At 54.0% G+C, this 23,490-nt stretch overlaps 1 protein-coding gene across 5 annotated transcripts in view; it reads right to left on the bottom strand.

Moving 5' to 3' along the window:
- ASTN2 (astrotactin 2) overlaps window positions 1–23,490 on the bottom strand; it is a 360,791-nt gene that overhangs the window by 265,880 nt on the left and 71,421 nt on the right. For all 5 annotated transcript variants that reach the window (XM_033011918.2, XM_042786505.1, XM_042786506.1 and 2 more), the window contains exon 3: window positions 2,611–2,995. In XM_033011918.2, coding sequence (XP_032867809.2) covers window positions 2,611–2,995 — 385 coding nt within the window. The remainder of the gene's footprint in view (window positions 1–2,610; window positions 2,996–23,490) is intronic.

The raw sequence follows: 23,490 nt of genomic DNA, 5'->3' as shown, positions 1-23,490 counted from the left end.
AGGATGCTCAGATCAGCACTTCAGCATGGCAGACGGACCCCTGGGCACCTCCGCGTTTGTTCGAGCAATGATAACCATCACCATCGTAATAACCTTGTTTAAATGAGGAAAGAAATAAGAAGCACTTTAAGGGTGGAAGAAACACAACCTCAGCCACCACTTACGACCGTCACAAGTGCAGGGACCTGTTTTCCAGACACGATGCATCACCTGGGCTCTCCCTGGCTCTGTTGCTCAGAGCCGCGGTCTCCTCTGCAGAGCCAAGACAAGTCCCTGTCCCCATCCCTGTCCCTCAGTGCTGCCGCTGTGGGTGCTCCAAAAGGGACTGCTCAGTCTTTATGGGAATCCCACACGGGTGGTCCAGCATCACCGTGAGAGCCCCTTCCCTGCGCAGAGCGAGCCGGCGCATCCCTTCCTCGCTCCTGCTGGAGTCACTCGGCGATTAGCACTAATGTACTTTGCTTTTGTTTATTCAAATGCATTTTACCGTGCGTTGCAGGTGAACAATATTAAATGGCTTCTAATGACATTTCAATAAGCAGAGGTGGGTGTTGCAGCTTCTGAGAGACAGACTTTAAAAATGCAGGCAACCAAGTGTGTGCTAACTGAAACACTCTGGGGAAAGCGCTGCTCCTCCCCGCGCAGGAGAAACATCCCCTCCGAGTCTCACAGCTGCACGGGTGCAGCCCGTGGTCCCTCATCCCCGCGCACAGGCAGCGGGGCAGCACCCAGACCCTGCCTGGGTCCCCACCGCCCTCCGAGTGCAGAGCGCACAACAACACGGCTCGGCAGCACGAGTTTTATTTGCAGTTAGGGGAACAACTAAATAAAGAGCAGCCAGTCTAGCCTGCTTTATACAGGGCCTCGCACTGGCCTCCTCCTGGGGCTCCTGAGAGCCCTCAGTAGTGCATTAAGCCTCCAACAGCATCTGTCACCCCTGGTTTCGTGCCTCCTCCTCTCCCAGGAGAAGCTGCCCAGGCTGACAGCGGGTATCACACCTCCCCAGCTGCTCAGCCCGCAGGAGAGCTGCCAAGCGCTGTCCGTACGGCCTTCCATCTGTCTGTCCTGGTCCGTCCAGCCTTTGGCTACTCGCTGTGCCCATGTTGGACCGCTTTACCCAGAGGAATCTCGCCGCTACTTTTTTTCTGAGCTGGGCAGAGATTTGGGGAAGGGGAACCCCTCCAAATCCCAGCCCAGCACCTTCAGGGAAGGCACAACGCATCCACAGCACCTCGCCCACTCAGGACCAGGCACCCCAGCCTGGCACATACCAGGGGACTTACACCTTCCAACAGCAGCATTGTCCAATATTACAACTTACAAGCAGTCAGCACCACAGGGACAGGCAGCAGCCAGAACACATGCTTATGGACTTGTACAGGCTTCTTTCTAATCTGACCTACAGGTGCTATATAACACTCTACCTGCCGTGTCAAACACCACGGGCGGGAAACGGGTCACATTCGGGGTCTGTGTCCATCCATTGGATCCACATGGATTCAGCTCTGTGCTTCTTCCCACAATGAGAATTTTCTGATCTGCCATTTCCAACTCCTCACAGGGCTCCCATGTGCTGGCCTTCAACCTACAGCCCTGACGACTTTGTTTGCAGGTGACTACAGGTTCATTTGTCTAATTGCTCAGGGAATAAAGCACAAGGGGATGTTTTGCCACTAGTGGAAAATACAGCTTTATGGAGCAGCTCTCTGAGGATCATCAAGGCTCAGCAGGCTGGCGGAGCCCCCGTGAACCACGTTTGCTCACTAGAACTGCTGCCGTTCTCGACAGCAAGGCAATGAACATTCCTGCCGCCCGGAGAGCACACTGGCCTGATGGATGCCCATGTGCTAGCACTCACCCATGGCAAGAAGTCAGGGTGAATCCCAGCATTCCCACCCTGTTGAGGAGCTCATCGCCCAGTGGAAACACCCGCTCACCAGCACTGCTGGAGCAGCAGGAATGAGTCCTCTGCGCTGCCTCGTGCATGGCGCTGCACAAGCCCACGGCAAAAGGGCAGCTCCCCTCCCTGGGGAAATGCCAGCTCTGCTCCCCCAGGCAGGCACCCCTAATCTGCCAGGGGGGTCACAGCAGTCTCTGCCCTTGCTGGGACCAGATACACCACCCAGCCTGAAAAAAGAGCCATCAGCTTCCCATCTCATCGTGCCAGGGAGGCTCACGTTGGAAATTGGAGACTGGATTTGGAAGAGGATGTTGACAAATGAGACAGGTCAAATCCCATGAATCCACATCTCCGTGGAGCTCTCAACACTCCTACAGCACCAGAACCACCAGCAAAGCGGAGTCAGGGAACGCTGCAAGACCAGGGAACCTGGCCCTCAGGGCTGGCAATGGCAGCCAAGGGCTCACAGCTACCGTGCCTCAGTTTCCCCAGAACCATCCAGAGGAGATTCCCCTCTCAGGAAGGGCAGCTCCAGGACAAGGTCTGCAAACCACCTTGTAGATGACAGCTGAGGACCAAAGCCTGGAGAGCCAAGTGCCAGCCACGGGGGCTACCTGTGGACAAGCCATCTTCTCTAGGTGACACTGCACAGGACAGACACCCTGGCAGGGGATAGGGAGAGGGAAAGAGGAGAGAGAAAAGTCACAAACCTTTCTTTTCGTAGTCGGGCTTCTCCTCCCCACCCCGGCCCAGGCTCTCCAGCGTCCGTGTCACCTGGCTGCCAAACTCATCATCCCTGGTGCTGGGCTCCGCTCGCCGCGGGGTCTCCTCCTCCTCCTCATCCTCGTAGTCATCCAGGATGGGGGTCTCGCGGATGGGCACCCCGATGACCGAGTTGTGGGCCTGGAGGCGCGAGTTGCGGAAGCTCTCGCGGGCCTGGGGGCCCAGCAGCACCGAGGGGATGTAGTGGATCTCGTGGGTGGCCTCGGTGCTGGCACTCTTCTGCGGGATGCGGCGGCGCTTGTGCCAGCGCCGCTGGGCGTACAGAGCCACCATGAAGACCAAGAGGAGCAGGAGCAGCGCGATCAGACCACCCTGCAGGAGAGCAAAGGGGATGGGTCAGGGGATGCACAAGGCACGGGGACGGGCCAGGGGATGCATGGGGGCATGGGGATGGGCCAGGGGATGCACAGGGGCATGGGGATGGGCCAGGGGATGCACGGGGGCACAGGGATGGGCCAGGGGATGCACGGGGGCATGGGGATGGGCCAGGGGATGCACGGGGGCACGGGGATGGGCCAGGGGATGCACGGGGGCATGGGGATGGGCCAGGGGATGCACGGGGGCACAGGGATGGGCCAGGGGATGCACAGGGGCATGGGGATGGGCCAGGGGATGCACGGGGGCACAGGGATGGGCCAGGGGATGCACGGGGGCACAGGGATGGGCCAGGGGATGCACGGGGGCATGGGGATGGGCCAGGAGATTCACGGGGGCATGGGGATGGGCCAGGGGATGCTGCAGCCAGCATTCCCAGACCCTCTCTTCTTCCACCCCCAGAGCACCCTTTCATCAACACGCCATGAACCACATACAGGTGGGTTCATGGAGCAGCCACCTCTGAGGTGGGAGGTGACAGGCAGGTGGAGCAGGGTGCCAGAGGTGGCCTTTAGCTGGGGACAGCACAGTGACATCCCCAGCTCAGCTCTGCCCATTCTCCCAGACACTTTGTTCTTACCCCACACCCCCCCTTAGGTCCCCCCAGCCCCCCGACCCACCCTCACGCAGAGGGGCTGAGGTGGGCAAGCTCCCCCTCCTGCCCTGAGCGATGGGAAAGGCGGCAATTGCATCCCACCACTTAGGAGAAAAAAACCTCAACAAAACAACCCAGCCACCAACACAGGAGCAGTAAAGCCTCAGCAGAGACACACAACGTTTCACACAAACAACGGTGCAACAAATGGCAGCACACAACCGCTGCTCCCCCGGGCACGGTTACCCCAGCTCCATCATTTCTGATTGCGAGTTGCCTGTGGTTTTGACTTCAGCTCCAGATCTGGAGGCACAGCACAACATATTCCAGATCAAGACCTTCTCTGCAAAGATCTCCTCTTCCCCCACCTCCAAATTTTACTATCTGTATGTCCATGGAAGTGGCCTCCTCTCCCAAGGGAGCCGGGCCGGGAAGCGATGAAGGGGACCAGCCCCATCTCTGGCTGCACTGGGGGTTAAGCTTGGCCACAGCTGCTCAGCCCCACGCAGACAGGAGCTGTGTGTGTGCCAGCTTCCAGACTCTTAATCTCCGCAGCGTCAGAGCAATTTTATCCTGTGGCAGACAAACAAAGCAGGGCATGTAAATCAGGAGCAGCGTGAGCAATCAGGGCTTTGCAGCGTGACGTGGAACAGCCAGGGCATGCGTGTCTTTGGCACAGGGGATGCCACAGCCCAGAACTTTACAGAGTGTGCAGAAATGAAGTGGAGATGTCCAAATATTTCATCTGTGTTCAACACAAAGCACCGCGGAGAGAGGCTCCCACTCATAAACAGGATCAGATGTAAAGAGGCAGCATTGAAAATTGAAGCGCACAGGATGAGTTAGCTGGGGGAGAGGCTGCAGGAGCAGAGGAGAGATGCTTCCCTGGACCATCCCGGCACCATGACCTGCTGCAGAGAGGACCCCCCACCTCTCCCCCCAAATTGGCACTAATGGGAGAAGGGCTCAGAGACTCAGCAGGACATTTTTCAGCTTGACTTCCCTAATTGAGGTGATACGCACCACTGAGAAAGGCAGTTTAGTGTCCAGGAGATGCTTGGGGATCTCTGTGTGGGAGAAGAGCAGGGGTCACTGAGCTGACCAGGTTCGTGCCCTGCAGTACCCGACCACCTGAAGGACCAGTGGGATGGGGACCTTACCTGGCCTTCTACACTCAGAAGCAAGAAACAGCATGGACTACTCATCCTGGAAGAGCAGAATCGTGATTCCTCAGGTGTATGCAGCACCTGATGCACGGAGAACCCAGTGCATGACAGGAGCTCCCTGGCATGAGCCACCTGCACCCCTTGGGGCTGAACAGGGGCCATTTCCTTGGAAGCTTGCTTTGCAGGAAAGAAACCACGGCACACCAGGCCCTCCAAAAAGAAGGCTCGGTGGCAAGGACACAGCAGGGCCACGAACATCAACATGACAAATCACACTGCAAAATCAGGTCTGGTTTGTGTGCCGGCATCCTTCCAGCAGAGCGAGGGCTCTCATGCTACAAAAGGGTTTCAGAACAACACTCATGGACACGACTACTGGGAAAAGCCGTCTCCAAGGCATCACCACCGAGCATCCCAGCTGGATGTTGCTCGAGCCTGGGTGCTCTCCACAACTGCGAAGCGACTGCAGGGCGGAGCACTCCACACCCAGAGGCACACAAGTGCCTTCCCTCCCTGGAAAAGCTCAACCAGAGACAACCCAGATGCTCGGAAAAGGCCAGGGTGACTGAGAAAGCCCTGCACGAGGAGCAGCTTTGCCAGCTGGACCCAGAGAAGGGGTCTGGGCACCTGCGGCAGCGCTGGGGCTGTGCATCTGCCTGGCTGGGCTCACCTTGCGCCTGCCCCCGGGAAACGGCTTGGAGTAGATAAACCTGTCGGCATATATTGAATTAAAGATCTCTTTGCTTGGGAGAAATCACAAAAAGGCATAAAGGCACAGAGGTTATTAGTGTGCCGTTCCCTGCCTTGGCTCAGAAACAACCGGGTTGGCTCAAGGAAGCCAAGGGCTCCCAGCCCAGCCCGGCTGCAGCTCCCGCATCCTTTGGGGATGAGCCGGGGATCTCTGCTCTGCCAGCCACCAAGACAACGGGCCCCTCTCTGCCTGGAAAGGCCGGGGTGCCCGTGCCAGCCCCTGGGGTGAGCACTCATGGGCTCACAGCAAGTGGCTCACAGTCTGGACGTGCTCCTTTCATCCCTGATCCTGAGCCAGCAGCTGCTTGTTTAACCACGCCGCACACGCCAGGAGATCTTCCTTGGGGGGGAAAAAAAAAAAAAGTAAAACTTAGGAGGCATTCAAGCCAGCCTCATTTTAATCTATTTTTCATGTTAAATTATCCAACTGAGGGAACGGGAGAGAGAAAGGGGAAGGAAGGGATAATATGAGAAATGTTTTATTTGACAATGTGTCATTCGGAAACTGATTATTTCTGTCTCCGAGCTTTTTAATATTCCCAAACAATGGCCGAGCCGCACGGGGATTTGGTATTCTAAGACTGGATTTATAATACTCTGTTCTGCAGTGATAAGAACACGGGCCTTTAATCCTCTGAGCTGTGAACATGCATATTCTCCCGCGTAATGTCCTTCCCGCCGTGCTCTGGCGTGCCCTGTGCCGGCCGAGCGGGAGCTGCCAGGCGCCGGAGGGTTCCCGAGACCCACAGGAGAGGAGGAGGAGGGATGAGAGGAGGAGGGAGAAGAGGGCTAGTGGGGACAACCCATGCGTGTGCGCAACTGCAGCGCTCGTGGCACTGGAGCAAACTTCAGCTGAAGCTGGAAAGCAGCAAGGCTGGGATTCGTGGCGCACAGAAGGAAAACCGGTGGAAGAAGCCACCCTGGAGCCCAAGAGATTGGGCGTTCATATAAATTATGAAGGCTGCCAAGCTGCCGACCTGGAGGGCGATCTCTGGGCACCCACCCGAGATGCTGAATATTTTCTAAGGATCAAGAGGATGCGTGCGCTTCTTCGGACACGAGCCACCACCCTTCCCCACCAAAGCGGTGAAAGACGAGGGGGTCCCGCTGCTCCTCTGGGGTCTGGACAAACTTCCCTGCAAGAAGCTCTGGCCCTTCCTACTCTGCCGGGCCAGCTCTGCTCCCCACAGCGGGTGGACGTGGCGTGGCTCCCGCAGGAGCCCTCCAGCCTTGCAGTCACACACGGCACAACCGGTGGAATGATTCCCTCATGTCCCCGGCCGAATAAAGTAATGCCAGTTTGTTAAGGCTGAACCCAGCATTAAGGAGCTTTCGTTCCTGATTTCAGCAGCAATGGCATCACCCAGCCGTTACGAAAGCAAGCCCTGACAGTCTGCCCGCCGCCGTGCCAAGGAGGGCTGAAGCCACAGAAGGTCCCAGGCTGGAGGAGAACACAGTTTGAGCTGGGCAGACCTGTTACACCAAAGCATCCCTTCGGCAGGTCAAAGCAAAACCGCACAGCATTCAGCCTGGCGCTGACCTGAACCCCTTCTTCTGCTGCTTCCTCTGAACACTGCTACAAGGTTTTGCCCTGAGCACAAAAATATCCCTGTTTCTTCTCCGACTCTGCAGCCACTATTGCTCCCACATGACATCCAAAGCCAGTTACTGTCCCACATGGTGCTGACAACCAGCCCCATCACTACTGACCTGCTGCTGGGTGAAACGGGGCTCTTTCAACCCGGGGCCGTTGTTCCAAGGACAATCCCCCAGGACAGCCAGGCTCTGCCCTGCACAAAGACCCCCCCAGTACCCCACATCTTCAGAGCTGGGGCAAGCGGGACCCCGGTACCGGAGCATCACATCACCCTGCGGCATCCCTGTGGGTAAACCACAGTAAGCAAACAGGTATCAGCAATAACCACACAATCCTCAGAGCTCTTCACACCGTGTACTTTTGCCTTTCTTTTCTTTTTGGTCGTGAAGGTAATTAAACACTAGAATGATTTACCAAGGGTTGTAGTGGATTACCCATCACTCAAGTTTTTATATTTTTTTTTTTTTTTCTAAAATAAAGCCTGGATGCTTTTAGAAAAGTTATGCCTTATTTCAAATGAGAAATAAAGGCTTCAAGGACTTCTTGCGGCCTGTGAAGCACTGGAGGGCAGAGCAGATAACCCCAGAGTCCCTTCTGGTCTTTCACTCCCCCAATTTTGTCTTTTCTGCGTTTCAGTTCCTCTAGAGCATCTTTACCTCTCTTTCGAGCATTTCATCCCCTCCCAGGTCAACCCAGACGCAGAAAGCACCGCCAGCATGTGGGGGCAAGCAGGCAGGTCAGGCCCCTTCACCCAACGGCACGCTGAAGGGGAAACTGCCACCAGCACAGACCATACCTCAGCCTCGGCAGCTCGGCACACAAACCCCTCCTGGCTCGTCTCGGCCGTCACCAAGGGCTATAATAAAGCAGCGCTCAATGAGCAGGTACAGCAAACATTTGCATTAGGTTTTAGCCATGCTGTAATTTGAGCTAACAGATTTCTAATTAATTTAACTAAAAGCGATGGCCAACGGCGGCGCGGAGACCCTGTAAGCACAGTTTCACCAGGCAGGGCAGAGGCTTCCTCCTGGGCACAGATCTTCCAAAGCCACAGCCCAAGGCAAATCATAACCAGAAATGGGGCTGGGATCATCCGCGTTAGCTCTCAGGACAGTGTCTGTTAATTGGCAATCAGTGCTCTCAGGCAAGTCCTCTGCCACAGCCAGGCTTGGAGAAGGCACCCATCGGGGCACAGGCTGGCCCCCTTTTCTTCTGCTTCTTCCCTTTCCAGATCAAACCTCCACACCACACCAGCCTCTCCCTCCTTGGGCTCCTTTGCCTTATTGCTCTTTTTCTCTTTGTCGCACCTCTCAATTTAAATATTTCTTCTGCAAATCTTAATTAACATGCTGTTTGCACCTTCTTTCAGATCATTAACGATGAAAAATAAGGCTGATCTCTGCAGACATCTCTCGGAGTCCTCCCTCTCCTGCGCGCTGCCGTTCCGCATGACCTCCCTGCAGCCGGCTGCTCCCTCGCCCTCCTGGGACGTGGACATACCCACACATGGCACGCAAACCCTCCAGCTTTGAAGACACAGCAGGGCGAGGGAAAGGGAAAGGATGTTATATCGCGTGCTCTTTCCTAGAGCAGGGATAACATCAGCCTCTGGCTGCCATCCCTGTAATGGGGTAGTTTTGGCTGTTTCCTGAAAAATCAAAATTTCTGCACACACAGCACCTGTGTCTGCCTCTCTGCCGTCCCTCTCCCACGCCCGTACACGCCGGTCCATCACAGTTAAGCCTAAAAAGGCAGAAGAGGTCCCAGAAATATCAGCATCCCTTCAGCTTTGTAGTAAGAGATCGGCAGAGGAAAGAGGCTCCAGATAACCCCACATTGAACACAGGGGCAGGAAGCAGTCATCAGAGCCAATGGAATGCATGCAAGGAGGGAGAGGACAGGAGAGAAACAGCTTTGGGGAGCAGGCTCTGCAACCAGCAGTTACATCTCCTACAAGAAGGAAAGCAGGGCCCATGGGCAGAAATGGAGCAGCAGCAGCTGGAGTTTGGGAAGGTGCCGGATCCTGTATCGAGAGATGCTCCCGCGGACACAGACCTTTCCAAGGCTGCTCGGTCCTGCTGCTGCCAGCAGAAGGGATGTGACAACGTAAACCAGGGATGGAAAGACGCTTACGTTCTTCCTGCATGGATGGCACGAGCAGCTGGGAGCTTGACTTGCAGCAAGGATCATTCAAGAAGAAACTTAACGACAAAAAGCACGATGCTCCTGGGAGAGCTGGGACATCTCGGTCTTTGGAGGTCACCTGCCCAAAATACAGAGCAGTGCTGCCACGCGTCAGGGCTGGGGGGCCCTGCCAACGGCCCCTCCTGGGAGCAGCCAGCTTTTGTCTGAAAAAGGCCTGTCCATGAACCACAACCACCCTCTGACAGCACGTTCCCCCACGCGCTGCGGGGGTCAGCAAATGAGCATCAGGCAGGGAAACTGAGGCAGAGCGCGAGGATGAGACCAAGGACAGCCAGCAAGCCAGCACGAAGGCTAGAGAAGAGATGAACACAAGGATTTATTAAAAAAAACAAACAAACAAACAAACAAACAAAAAAAAAATACCTCCAAAGAGATCTGGATCTGGTCCTGATCTCGAAACCACACAACCCCACCTCTCCATAAAAGACAGCAATGATACAGGGCAAATCTACTAAAAAATACAGCATTTTCTCCCTGTATGCTTCAAATCCCCATTTGAGCACTGCTTCACCAAGGTGCTTAACCACACGCTTAACTTTAAATATGTGTTTAATTCCCATTACAGTCCATGAGACTATAAGCACACGCCTCAGTGCTTTGCCGAGCAGGGATGGCTGCTTGAATTGTAGCCCAAAGAACTCAATTATGTCTTTTTTTCCCCTCTTTCCACAGCTCTGACATCACCAAGCTCCAGTGATGATGGGGCACTGTCTTATGTTTTTGCTGTTACCACAACCGTGTTGCCTAACTCTGCCCAGAGCTGACGGCACCTATGAACCAACCACCCTCTCTGAAAGGGCTTACACTGGTGCAAAGGAGGGCAAGATCTGGCCCAGGGGTTTAAAAGGAAGGATTCCCGCAGGATCGCTTCATCAGGCCCGTGCAGATCCATCATACGTGGCTGCTCTGCTTGTCACGCCGTACGTACACGCATGGGGCATAAATTTAATAGCATATACAGTCCTGCAAAGTATAACACACGCACCAGAGATGAGAGTTACAGTTGCTGTGGGAACCGTAACTTTAAAATCTCCGACTCTTCCGCATCAAAAAAAAAAAAAAAAAAAAAATGAGTCAGACAAAAAGTCACATTTCCATATAATTTTTTATTTTTTTTTAAGGCACACTGAATTTTGTTTTGCTGTTTCATCCAAGAACGGAATCAAAAAGAAGGAGTGAACCTGCCAATCAGCCTTTCTGCGCTGTTCAGACATGCAGTGTAATGTTCCAGTAAATGTTTATTTGAATGGTCTCCCAGGCACTGGCTGTATGCAAGCACCAAAATACACAACCCTCAATCACACCGAACATGCTTGCATATCCCGAGCTGCACATCTTCCTAGGATAACAATTCAAAATGACTCCTAATCCATTTTTATGATGTAAAAAAAAAAGACATTTATTTGCAGTGAACTGAAAGAGGAGAGCTGGAGGTGATTTTATTAAGCACCTGATTGCTAGCTCTTTTTAAAGCCAGAGCACAGATTGCATAAATTGTGATTTTAATGCACGCTAAACGGTTCACCTAAATCAGCTGACCCGCTAACCCAGAGCTTGCCCTCAGAGAGGGAGGATTTTAAAATGCATAAGGTCTTGTGCATTCACACTCATGTTTCCCTAATGCAGGCAGGCTGGCTAAGCACAAAGCTGAGACAAATACAAAAGCTTTTTTTTTTTTTTTTTTTTTTTTTTTTTTTTTTTATCCCCCTCAAGGAATTTCAATTACCAAGCCCCATCCCTGCTCCCAGCCGAACCTGCTGGAGACCCCTGCACACGTTCACTCCGCTCAGCTCATTTACACGCCGTACCTGAAATGCATTTTAGCTGTATTCCAAACGGCGGGGGGGGGGGGGGGGGGGGTGGGGGTGCGGAATTCCCTTGAATTAAGAACAAACCACCTTGCTTTTAAATAAAAAAAGGTCACCGCACCCCCGGTAAGTCTCTCCCAGCACAGGCGAGGTCTCACGGGCTGGGACCACCACGCGTTGCAGGCCAGGAGAGCCCAGGGTTGTGCCAACACACAAAGCCCTTTGCAATTAAACGTGGGACTAAAAGCAAGTCACAAAAACCAGCAAGAGCAGAGCCACCACCCACGCAGCGTCCCTCTCTGTGCCCCCTCGGAGCAGAGCCCAAACCCCCACTGCCCACGGGGACATCCCGGCAAAGGCAGCCTCTGCCAGGGGAACGGCACCCGGGAATCCACCCAATATCACAGAAGCCCACCAAGGAGACCGTGTGTGGCCCTAAAAATCCCTTCCCAAGTGAAAGGGCAGAGCAGTGAAGCCCTCCGAGGCTCCGTTTAGGCTTGGTTTCACTGAAATCACCAACAGCAGCAACTTGACCGTGCCTGCTTTGCCTGATGCTAGCGGGGAGCACATCCCTGCCCCACTTCCCCACCCCTCCAGAGCTTCCCACCTTACAGCTGAGATGCTCCCCGGGGTGTGTGTGCGTGTGGGGGGGGGGTCCTTCTTGATCGGACCCCTCCAACAGACCTGCAGATTTGCACCTTGCACCCCTGGGCAGGGACAGCCAGGGGAGCCCAAACCGGCCTCACCCCGCACGCCTTCCCTCCCACTTTGGGGGCAGACGGTGCCGCCTATGGCAAAAATCTAATTTTTTCCTGACTTCCCAGCCCTGAGCTTTGGACCAAGCTCTGCCCGTGGGGGTGCTCCAGCCGCCAGCAGCGTCATCCAGCGCGGTGCCCTTGGCCGTGCTGGACAAGCTGCACCGCTCCGCGTTTTTCTGGAGCCACTTTTATCACGTTCGTGCTTCACCCACTGCCCAGCGGAGGCCACAAACCCCTCCCACAGCTTCTGCCCGAGCTGCAGCCTTCTCCTCTAGAAAAAAATGCAGAATATTCACTTTAGCACCTGAGGGAGAAGCCAACCTGCTGGCCAGTTGGCCCCAACAGACAGAGCAGCGCGGTATCAGTCACAGCAAAAGGCGTCTGGAAGTGGCACGATGAAGGAGGGATGCAGCTCAACTCGTTAATTTTTTTTAAAAAAAAAAAAAAAAAAGGGATAAAACTCAAGAGAAGCTGCACATCTTTTAGGAGCCTTTGCCTCAGGCTGATTTCACAACCCCCTCAGGGCCCATCACCCAGTGGGTGCAGGTCCAGCCTTCCTGCCACCCCGCGTTACTCTGCTTTGCTGGGAGGGCGAGTGCACGAGAGCATCTCCCCCCCCAGCACGTGCACACAGCTTATCCCTGCGGCACCCAGGCACCAGCTGGGAGCCACCACAGGCTCCAGTGGCAATTCCCGTGGGCCCCCCCGGAATCACAGCCACCGCGGGACACCTGAACTACCCGCCCGATGCTTACCCCTTCACAAAGGTTTAACAAATGCTAAAGCAAGGTCTCAAATTACTAGGATTATTACACTATCTACCAGCACAGCATTTGCTAGCAAGTGATGAAATATAATTAAAAGTAAAGAACACTTGTCAGATAAATGAGTAACATGTACTGCTGTTGCAAAAGTACCTTTCTTGTTTTTTTAATAATTGTGTTTATCCGCTTCCTCACTAATTTACAAAAAATGTAGTTAATTCTCAGTGGATCTCACAACCATTAGTGCGAATTAATGCTGTTCCCACTGTATATTCTGCATATATTAAAAAAACATTAATCTAATAAGAGATGCATGTCTCCGGATGAGGGAACATGAACACAATTCACATTGAGCCTCCAGCTTCCAAGTGCTGGTGAGTGACACGCTACAACAACCTTTCTGCTCAATTAACCAGCCAGCTTCTGGGGGCTGCCAGACCTTGGACAGTTGTCCAGAAAAGGTGGCAAAGCATGGAGAAATATTCACTGCAGCATTAAAGAACTGGGACTTCTTGGAGTAGCCCAACACCTCGGAGCTCCATTGACGGGCCAGGTCTCTGCAGTGGCATGTGCTGCTGCTCTACACAGGGTGGAGCAAAGACAAGCGAGAGGCTGGAAAAAGGGTTTAGAGTTTATTTATGGACAGCTCAAAACAATTTATGGAGCAAGAAGCTGATGGGAAGGTGCTATTGTGCAAGTAAGAATGAAGGGAAAGAGCTGGTTTTGTTGTTGCTGGGTTGTTTTTTTTAAAGGTTTATTACCGATCCCAGAGCTGGCAGCTGCTTTGGGAACAATCCAGCCCATTGTGTTAAAAAACAACCCAAACTGCCTTACCATATTTAAAGCGCAAATATTTCAGCATAATGAACATCTTTCTGAAAAGCAGCAACACAAACCACTGCTTTCCAGGGGGAGAGGGAAGGTATTCAAACACAATAACAGGGACAAAAGCTCCATGCACATGTCTGTGAAGCATCTGGCATTTTTGCAATTCTGGCGTCGTAACTCACACTACAGGAGTCACACGCTGCAGCCCCCCACTACGCCAAAGAGCCTCTACTGGTACCTGGGGCACTGCACACCGGAAAAGAAAAGAGTTTATCAATTGGCACATACGTAATTTGAAAAAAAAAATGCACCGACCCTCCCATGCATCACACAGAAGGCAAATACAAGACTTTGATTTAAAGAAAAGATCAAAAAGCTCAGCAAGTCCACAAACCTGCTCTTCCCAAAACACCACAGCCATTCCCATCAGGTTATTAAGAGTCCAGTTAAGTACAGCATTTAACCATACACTTAACTCCCATTAACTTCACCAGGACTTTGTACATAGATAGAATTTATCAAGTGTTTCAGGACTTTTTTTGTCTTCTTGCCCAAGAACAGAGTTCCCGTTACCCAGCCCTTGGTGTGATGCCTCCAAGAGACCTTGGGGCTCTGTGCAGTGGAAAAGCAAATCTATGAGGACAGGAGCCTTCCTGCTGTACAGCTCCCACACTCATTGCTTACACACCCGTGGGTTCCACAGAAAGCTTTTTGTTCAGCAACACATCGAACCACGCTAAGCCGTCTCACTGAAACCCTGCTACTCCTTCGCCCAACCCTCTTGCTGTATTGATCGAAAGCCAAGAATATAAAAGGACGGGAATGAACCAGCTTTATTTTGCTCACTTGTCTTCCAGTGGCTTTGAAGGGCACGAGGCCAGCGATCTCTTTGCTGGAGAGGCAGAGCCGCAAGCGGGGAGCGCGGGGCATCTCGCAGCTGGGCTGGGAGGGGAAGGGCCGACTTTGCATCTGCCAAGGGGCCCTTTGCACCCCCGGGGTGCAACCACAGCAGCTTCAGCTCTGGAGAGCTCTGCACACCCAGGGGACAGTCCCCATCCCAAAGCGCTTGCAGCTTAAGGCACCTGCAATTCAAGTCCCTCTTTCTTCTGTATGGATACAGGACATCAAAGATAACAGGAGCAGAGCAGAGGTGGTGGAAACCCGGGCTCCCACCTACACCCTTCCCCTGTAGGATGCTGCAGGAAGGAGATTCTGAACAGGTTCCAGAATGTTGGTACTTCCAAAAGGACATTTACCTGAGCATTTTGAGGAAGGACCAATGATTTGGGGCAGTCCGGTCCATCCGTCCCATCCTCAACAGTTTGGATTTAAAGCAACACAACTGGAAAGCCTATAACTATTTCTGAGCCCCCCACCAAGCCAACCCACACCCTTGCTAGAGCAGGACTTGGGAAGAGAGGACCTGAAGGGATTCCCTGGGGACCACCCAAATGCAGACCCCGCTGGGCCAGGGCTCAAAGCTGCATCCCTGCTATCCCAAGAGACCTTCGCAGCGCTGCGAGCTTCCACTTGTGCTCCCACCAAGCAAGAAGTGGCCCTTACCCCCAGCCCTAATTACAGCCACATGCTTGCAAAGACGAGATAGGCCTTTAATTAAGAGAAGCTGGCACCAGAGCAGGTAGAGGCCGGCAGGCAGCAGCAGTGGCTCAGGGGCAGGCAGGGTTTGTGGCGGGCTGGTGGGCTCAGTGACTCACACACACACACATCAAGGCGCTGGATTTTCCCTCCCTGCATCTTCGCAGGAAGGATCGATGCCATCTACTGCAGGACAGGTCACTGGCTGCCACCCCTTCCACCTCTGCTAGGGCTGCGGGGTGCTGCTCAGCCCCCCGAACCTGCGACCAGCTCAGCAGCATTGCCTGATGCTGCAGCAAAGCCTGGGTGAGACTGGGAGCTGGGTGAGCAGCACCAGGGGTTTACAGAGAGGGTTTATTCCAGGCACACAGCTTGCAACAGCCCCTGAGCACCCTGCATGCAGATAAAACATGCCCACTCAGCCCTGGGGACCCTCATCTCCTGACCCTCAGCTGCACCCTTGCCCACAGAAAGCAGCAAGCATCACAGTGATGCTACCTGCGTGACACCAAGACAACCTGCCAAGCTCCCCGGTACGCACAGCGCTACACGCTTCAAGGGACTGAGACAATTTGGGTTTGGAGCGTGTGGGAGCGGGGGTGCGTGCATGGAGAATCCAGAGCTCCCTCCCAGATGGAGAGAGGACTGAAGGGCACGGCGACTGCAGCCGGTTCGCCGCAGCCCAGCTGCACCGCGCCGTGAGGGCCCGCGCTGGGAAGGCTGCAGCCCCCCCCCCTCCCCATCCAACAGCGGCTGAGAAAGTGCCCGTTTGGAAATGCGAAAGAATTCATTTCAATTAAACATGCCTGGTGCTCCAAACGAAACCAATTAATTCTCTCCATCTGAAAGCTGATTAGCCGGGATATCTGGGTAAATGGATAATAACAGGCTAATAACCCCCCTCCCATCCCCGCGCGCACGCCGATGCCGCCGTGAGGTTTCTGACACGGTGTCGCCAGCGTAATTGCAGCATCTGTGAATAATTGCGGAGTGAATTCAGCCACTGATGGCAGGCGGCACCGTCCCCAGCAGCAGGCAGGGACTGGGCAAGCACGGCCACTGTGGAGCCAGCCGGACACCCCGTTACCCACTCCCAGCCCCCCCACAGCACCACCGATCATGGCATGAGCCCCGTGGAACTGGGGCCCCCCTCTCTGCTCACCCACGGAGCGACACCAGTGGGAGCCTGTTAGGGGCAACCATGGCCATATGAGTTGGGTGTTCAGCTGATGAGCAGTAACCCATCAACGCAAACAGGCTTTGAACAGGGCTCTGTGCAAGGAAAGCTGTCACCCGGCGCCCAAAACCTCCTTTAACCCCCCCAGAAAGGCTCTGCAGGGCAGCCCTAGGCACTGGGCACAGCAGTTCCCAGCTTCCCAGCCCTCCCCTCTCCCCACGGCTGTTATTAGCCAGCGTTTAACTCCACTGTGCAATTCATTTCCTCATCCTTCCCCTCGACTCCTGCCCTCTGGGATGGGCTCCCACCCACCCCGACCCAGGGACAGATGGCAGACACACCACGGCGCTGGCATTAACGGGCAGGGGAGAGCTCTGCACCTCCACCCCAAAACAGCTTTACAACCTCCCTGCTTTGAGCATCTCCACTAACCTAGGCGCACGACGGGCAGCTCCGGGAGCTGCACCGAGGCTTGGCTACCCCTGTGCTCAGGGATTTCAAAGAGCTGAACCCGGACACGGGGATGGCAGCGAGCTGGAGAGGACAGGGAAAGGCACAAAGCCATCCCACCCTCCTGCATTCCTTGTTCCCTCCAGCCCCTGAGCCATCCCCAACACCACCGCAGCCCTGGCCCCGCAGCCCAACCCTCCAGGTCCCTGACGAGGGGCAGCCGCTGGCTGGGGAACCAGTGACAGGAATTTTCCAGTTCTGCTCTCTGTTCCCCTCCCCGCCCCCAGTTGGCAAGTGTCGATTAGCTAAAAAACATTTTCCAATCGGGTATTTTTGGTTAAGAGCAATCTCCGAGCCAAATTGTGCGCGGAGAAAAACAAAGATCTCAATCCTGCTGCCATTTTCTAATCAAATTTCCTTTTACTAATTTGACAGGCCTGTTTTGAAAATCTAAATTTAAAGCTAAAATAAAGTTAGATTCCATGGCTAAATGGGAATAAATATGAAATATTTCAAATGGAGCTAATAAAGCCCTTCCACCCAAACCTTTGGGCTCACAAAGCACCTCTCTACTCCTGATTTGCTGCTCCTGGTGCAGGTGGTACATATTGAGCTTTAGGTTTGTGTATCCCCCCGCCATGCACACGCACCCCCCAACAGTTTGGTTTTAGCTTGTAGGAGGCAGGAAAACCATGTCCCACCCAGCTTCAGCTCCACCATACCTCACCCCAACACGGTGCCCGTCCTGCCAGCTGGGCTGAGTTCACAAGCACACATCTCATCTAAATTAAACCCAGCCCGTAAACTGTTCCCAGCTCCAGGGGAGGCCTGGCCTCCTGCAGAAGAAACAGCTTTGCCTGAGGGGGACGCATCAATGGGAGACGAAGATACAGCCGTATGTTCCCAGGGAAGCTTGCCTAGGTGGCAAGGTGAGGGTAGGAGGCGAGGCAAGGAAAGAGTCCCTGGGTAGAGAGAAGCACCCATTGGAGCGGCAGCACAGATCTGCACAGGCTCCTCCGCCTTTCAAACCCTTCCCTCACTCCAAGTAAAAAAACCTTCTTGGTCCCCAGGCGCTCAGCTGATGTCCTCAATCTGATCTCCTTTCAGGCTTTCATCACAAAAGAGTAATTTCCCACAGGACAAAGGAAGCCAGAACAAGAACAGAGTCCCTTAGTATGTTGTATAGACAGAGTGTTGGAAACTTGGTTCAACATTTCTGGTCTACGCCTTCGTGGTCCTTGGGCAAGCCCCCAGCCCAGGGAGCCCAGGAAACCCAGTCAGTGCAACACACCGAGGTGAAGGCAACCTTCCAGTTCGTGGCTGGACAGCTGGGGAAATCAGTGCCCCACATGCCACCACAGCAGAGAGGTACCCGAGAGGGCAAGGAAGCCACCCTGCTCTTTGCTAGCCACCACCCTGAGCAACGGCACCCTGCGCCGGGGATGTCACCAAGAGCTTCGCTTGTGGCCAAGGAGGCACCGTCCTCCCCCGAGCCCTCCCGCTGCACAGCCCCATCCCGGTCTCCCTCGGGGTTTCGCAGGCAGGCTTTCCACACCGGTGGGGGATTTTTCAGGGGTGGCAAGGCTAGTCCACACACTCAAGCCCAAGATCTGAGACACCACGGAAGGGACAGCCAGCACTGCCCAGCCAAATGAGGGAAGTCCTCTCTCCAAGACAGGCAAATGTTTTCCATCAATGAGTTTTCAAAACAAGCTCTTCTCTCCTGGCAGACTCAGCGGAGGGCTGGGACAGGCTCCAGCACACCAACAGGACCTCAGGAGCCCTCATGGGGCCAGAGCCACTACGTGCAAGAAAACAATTCAGAAAACAAGGCCCAGTACTCTGCTCCCTCTCCTCCATCCCCATTTCAAACAGCAGCACACCCTTCCCTCTGCTCTACCATGTCCTGCTTCCACCACAGCCCCTGTCCCTAACTCAGCCAACGACCTGAGCCACCTCCAGCCACCAGCAGGACTTGGCCATGCCAGAGCAGACGTGCCGGTCCCCTCCCAGCCCCCTGGGATGCTCAGCCCTCCAAAGAAGAGGCAGAGCTGCCCGCACACAGCCGTGCGGGCAGCAGACTGTCACAAGCCCTAAAGCTGCTCCCCACCATCGCCAGGTGCAAAATCCATTGATCGTTTTAACATTCCCAGCGACAGCTCAGGGCTCCCTTTCCAAAGGACACTCGAGATAAAAATCTATGTGACGGCCCAGCAATTGCAGCAGGCAATTTAATGTGATAGCCCCGGATAGCACGAGACAAGGAAAAGCCTGTCCCAAGAGCACCGGCTGATTAAAGTTACACATGCGGCAACTGTGTCCCTGCCTGGCCCGTAAATGCTCCCTGTGGAACAAGGCCAGTCTGCAAAGGCGGGGTTAGATACCCTTTGGGTAGTTAAAGCATGGGTGCAACCCCGAAGAGGAGGAATAGCAGGGTTGGCAGCAGGCAGGGCTGCTCTGGGGAGATGTGCTGCAGGGCCCTGAGCCACAGCACCACACGTCCACCCCGGACGGGTCCTGCCAGAGTGAGATCCTGAGGTTCAGGGCATCTAAAGATAGTTTCCCACGACCCTTCATTTCCTCTTCCTCCTCACACACCTCAGTGGTGCTATTTAACAGTGTAGCTGAGCCCAAAGATCCTCTCTGGCCAACACAGCTCTACCATTAACTTCTGCCACGAGCAGCTATCCTGTACCACAAAACAGTTTCCACCCTTACACCAGCGAGGGGACACGTGGCACTGGCAGGGAACAAGCGATCCTGCAACGCTCCCAAACTGCAACCACGTAGGGATGAAAACAGCAAGACCTACAGCCCCACAAAGGCATCGAGAACCTGTACCAGGCTTCAGCTTTCCCCTTTTCTCCTTGGTGATCACCCTGCAGTGCTGGGCATGCCTTCTGGGCATCCCCCAAGGCAAGGAGACCCATGCATCGGCAGAAGGACACGGAGCATCAGCTCTACCCATTGACACTGAAGAGCTCAGTAACCCAAACGCTTCACTGCACCATATCATTGCCCTGCACACAGCAGTTCTCCCAGCTTTATGGTGACTTACCACCATCCGTGACTTCCAGCTCAGGGCAGAGGGGGACAACAGTTTCTATCACAACCCCAAGAGAGCCCTTACTCCTGGCGAAGGCTGCCGGGCATCAGGATACCAAGCTATCCATCACAAGGACCTTCCTACACACTGAAGACCCCAGGGGAGGAAGAGTAACAGCACATTTAGGAGGCTGCCTGGAGTCACCCCTTGCCCAAAGCATGTCCGAAGCTCAGGGCTTTCTGCTTGCCCAGGCTCGGGGCGGGCAGCCGGGGGGGTGAGGGCACTGCACAGCTGTGGAGATGTGTGTTCAGCCCCCAGCTCCTGCTATCTGGCCTAAAAATCAGTCACTCCCTGCACCCCAGTGTCCTTTCAGCAACTCAGGAACAGCCCTGCCCCGGTTTTGTGAGACAAAACCAAATCCATAAACCCAAGGATAAATCCAGTAGGGTGTGCTGGGAACTGCAGAAGCGCGGCTCAGTTACTTATCTCAGACCAGGGGCCCTCGCACAAGCTGGAAGGGGGGGGGGTCTGTTTTAAAACCTGATGCTGAACATGTCTTGCACAGATGAAAAAGGAGCCCTAGGGAATGAAAACCCCGAAGCGAGGGCCTGGGCAATGGCCGCAGCTCTCCACCACTCCTGCCACAGGGGCCAAATGTCCAGGTCCCTGTAGCGACCCGCTGCTGCAGCAAGAGGAACGGACGTAGCTACGTAGAGAGCGGGCACGTCCCATTTTTCAGTGGAGAACTTGAAAAAAGAAAAGCATTTAGACCGTTCCTCACAAAAAGCAGCAGCGGTGGTTAAGTCCTCCGCATGCACGTGTGTCTGCAACCCCTGACCGAGGAGCCGCAGGCAACGCCGCGGCAATGGGAGGATGCCAGCCTGCATTCCTGCTCGCTCCCAGGAGCGAGATACTTGAAGCTAAATCCTCAGAGCAAAAACATTTACAGGAAAAGGATTTCCATCAATCACTTTAAAGCACCTGCTTATTTAAATCAGTCCAAACATTGTAAAAGTTGTTTGAAATACGAGGCTGTTGCAAGGTTGGGCTGAAGGCAGTGTGCTGGAGTCTTTAGGTGGGGTTTTGTAAGGCTGCTCCTCCCTGGGTCAGCCGCAGTCCGACCCCAAATCTGCTGCGGGCAGGGAAGTCTTGCAGAACAGGACAGAGAAACATCCATCACCAGTGACAAAGGGTTATTGATCCTGCCCAAAGCCAGAGAGAGGGATTTAATGACCTCTCCAAATCCCTTCCACTCTGGAGATTTTAGGGAAAAGTAATCCTGATCCTGCAAAACCCTGGAGAAGGGCAGTATCCCCTGGATTATCCCAACTGATGCCATTGTCACTGGAAGGTTTGAGGTACTGAAAAAGCAACTCCCCCACTCAAAAAAAACAAACCAAAACAAAAAACACCCTGCAGTCACAAAACACCGCACCTTCCAAAGCCAACCCACTTGAGCATTAACCTGAAAAACTTGTTTAAAAAAATGACAATGAAAAATTAGCACGGCTACACTTGTGCAGCCTGGGGCGTGCAGGTGAAACTTCCATTCACACCCGTGTCTGTGTCTCGACAACCTCCAAACCCCAGGGACCAAAGGCAGCTTTCCAGGGAGCTTCAGTGCAATGAAAGACACTGATGAGTGCAGAGATAGCAAGGGTCATTTGCTTATCCACTTCATGTTTGAGTTTTCAATATTTGCACTGTCAAGATATTTTCCAGCACAGATAATTGTTTAAATATGAAACTTCTCAGAATGAAAACATACAATTAGCAATTCCCCCACCAATTAAGAAAGGAAGACAGACATACAAGGCACGATTTAGGTCTGTATAAAATGGAAAAGAGCAAAGAACTAGCTAAATTAAAAAATGGAGTTGTGCTTCCTGTTCCTGTACATTACACTCTTCAGCTCAGTAAAAAAATATATATACACATATCTATATGTAATTTATATTTCATATACACACACATATGCACATTAAGAGACATATAATCAGCATGAAGAGCTTTTGCTCATACGTCAGCTCAGCGTATTGCCCTGCCGAGGTGTCCCGGCGGGACGCCCAGCCCCGCGATGCCGAGGGGCTGGTGGGACCCCGGGGCCAGCCCCCAAGAGCTCGCACCGCTGCGCGACCGAGACGGCCAGGGAAGCACACGGGGCGCACGCCGGGCGCTGGAAGGAGGACGACCTCCTCCTCCCTCAGCAATTTTTAGGGCTTTGTACATCATGAGACAGGTTTCCAGCTGCCCTCGCTCAAGGGGGTAAGAGGAACGAGGGCGTTTCTCTCTTCTGTTAAACAAGATGTGAGACTCTAGTGCATCCTCTGTTGTGATACAGCTTCAAGGCTACAGGGTTACACATCCAGGGCTCGGCTCAGCCTCGAGCCTCAGCCCCCAGGGCTGTCACCCCCACAGAGCCTCTCGCAGGGCCAGGCCCCTTAGCTGGTGAGAGACCTACCGAGACGCACGAGTAGCAATCTGGGACACAATCCACCCTTCAAATCGAGTTCGCCCCACAGAGAAGGTCAAGCTGTTTCCAAAATCAGGGGGGTTGTCACACCCAGCCCTCCAGCTTCTCCACATATTCACCCCTCCTCATGATGTACCCCTTCTCCTGGGCCCAGCCCCATTTATCTCCTGCATCTACACAAAGACTGAAAACTTTCCAAGGTGAGCTCTCATTTTACTTGAGCATCACCATGATCTACAAGAGGGATTGCCAAGGATCCCGTTTCATCTCCCCTCCCTTCAAAACTCTCCCTGTGCCTCTACACCTCTTCTTTTTTTTGCTCCTTATCCCTCCCCTTGTGAAAAAAGGATGCTCCATGACCTTGCCAAGTGCACCGGGAAGAGCCTGAAGGACATAAGAACAACTCCTGAAGAATGACTTAGTACCGGTAACCGCATTAGCTGCTCTCCTCATCAACATCCCAGTGCTGCTGCCTGTCATCTAAAACATGTGGGAGGCCACAAACCAGACAAGGAAGACAGGAGGAGAAATATCTGCCCGTCTCCAGCTTCTCAGTCCTGGGAACCAGCAGAGCCCAGCGACAGGTACAGCTCCGACCCCGCTGCGTCACCTCGCAAAAGGGAGAGCAGAGGGAGAGCAGATCCACCCCCCGGTAACACAGAGGCTCCCCCGCCCCAGGAGAGCACCAGCTTTTTGAAGACATACGGCTCCACTCCATACTTCGAGCAATGACTCCACCACGCTTCCAAATTCCAGCTGCCTAAGCGGTTTTTGCAGATATTTCCTCTTTCTTCGCAATCATTTGGCTAATAAGATGAGCAGGTTGGGCTCATTTATTTTGGACACTGTTCTTGGGTCATTAGCAGAAAGGCTAATCATTGCATTGGCAGAAAATATCGCTTCTGCTTCAGAGCTGGCTGCATAGCATGGGGAGGGGGGGAGAGAGCAGGAGCTTGACAGAGTCTTTAAGAAAAAAAAAAATATGAAAACCAAGTTACATGCCTGCAGAAGTGGAACTTTCCTCTGCTGTTTCCCAAGGTACCCACGGCTAGGATGAAGCAGGCAGACTTCAACGCCCGAGGCTGCTCTGCAGGGCTCGTACTCTCTCCCACCCACGTGCCACCTCCGAGGGCCCCGAGGAGGAGCGATGCTCGCGGCAGCAGCCCGGCCTCGCCGCCTCCCTCGCTGAGCCGCAGCAGCATGCCCTGGCGATGCTCAG

Source organism: Tyto alba, unplaced genomic scaffold (genome assembly GCF_018691265.1).
Source record: "Tyto alba isolate M040663 unplaced genomic scaffold, T.alba_DEE_v4.0 Super-Scaffold_11, whole genome shotgun sequence".
Lineage (NCBI taxonomy): Eukaryota > Metazoa > Chordata > Aves > Strigiformes > Tytonidae > Tyto > Tyto alba.
This window is presented reverse-complemented; position numbering and strand designations above follow the sequence as displayed.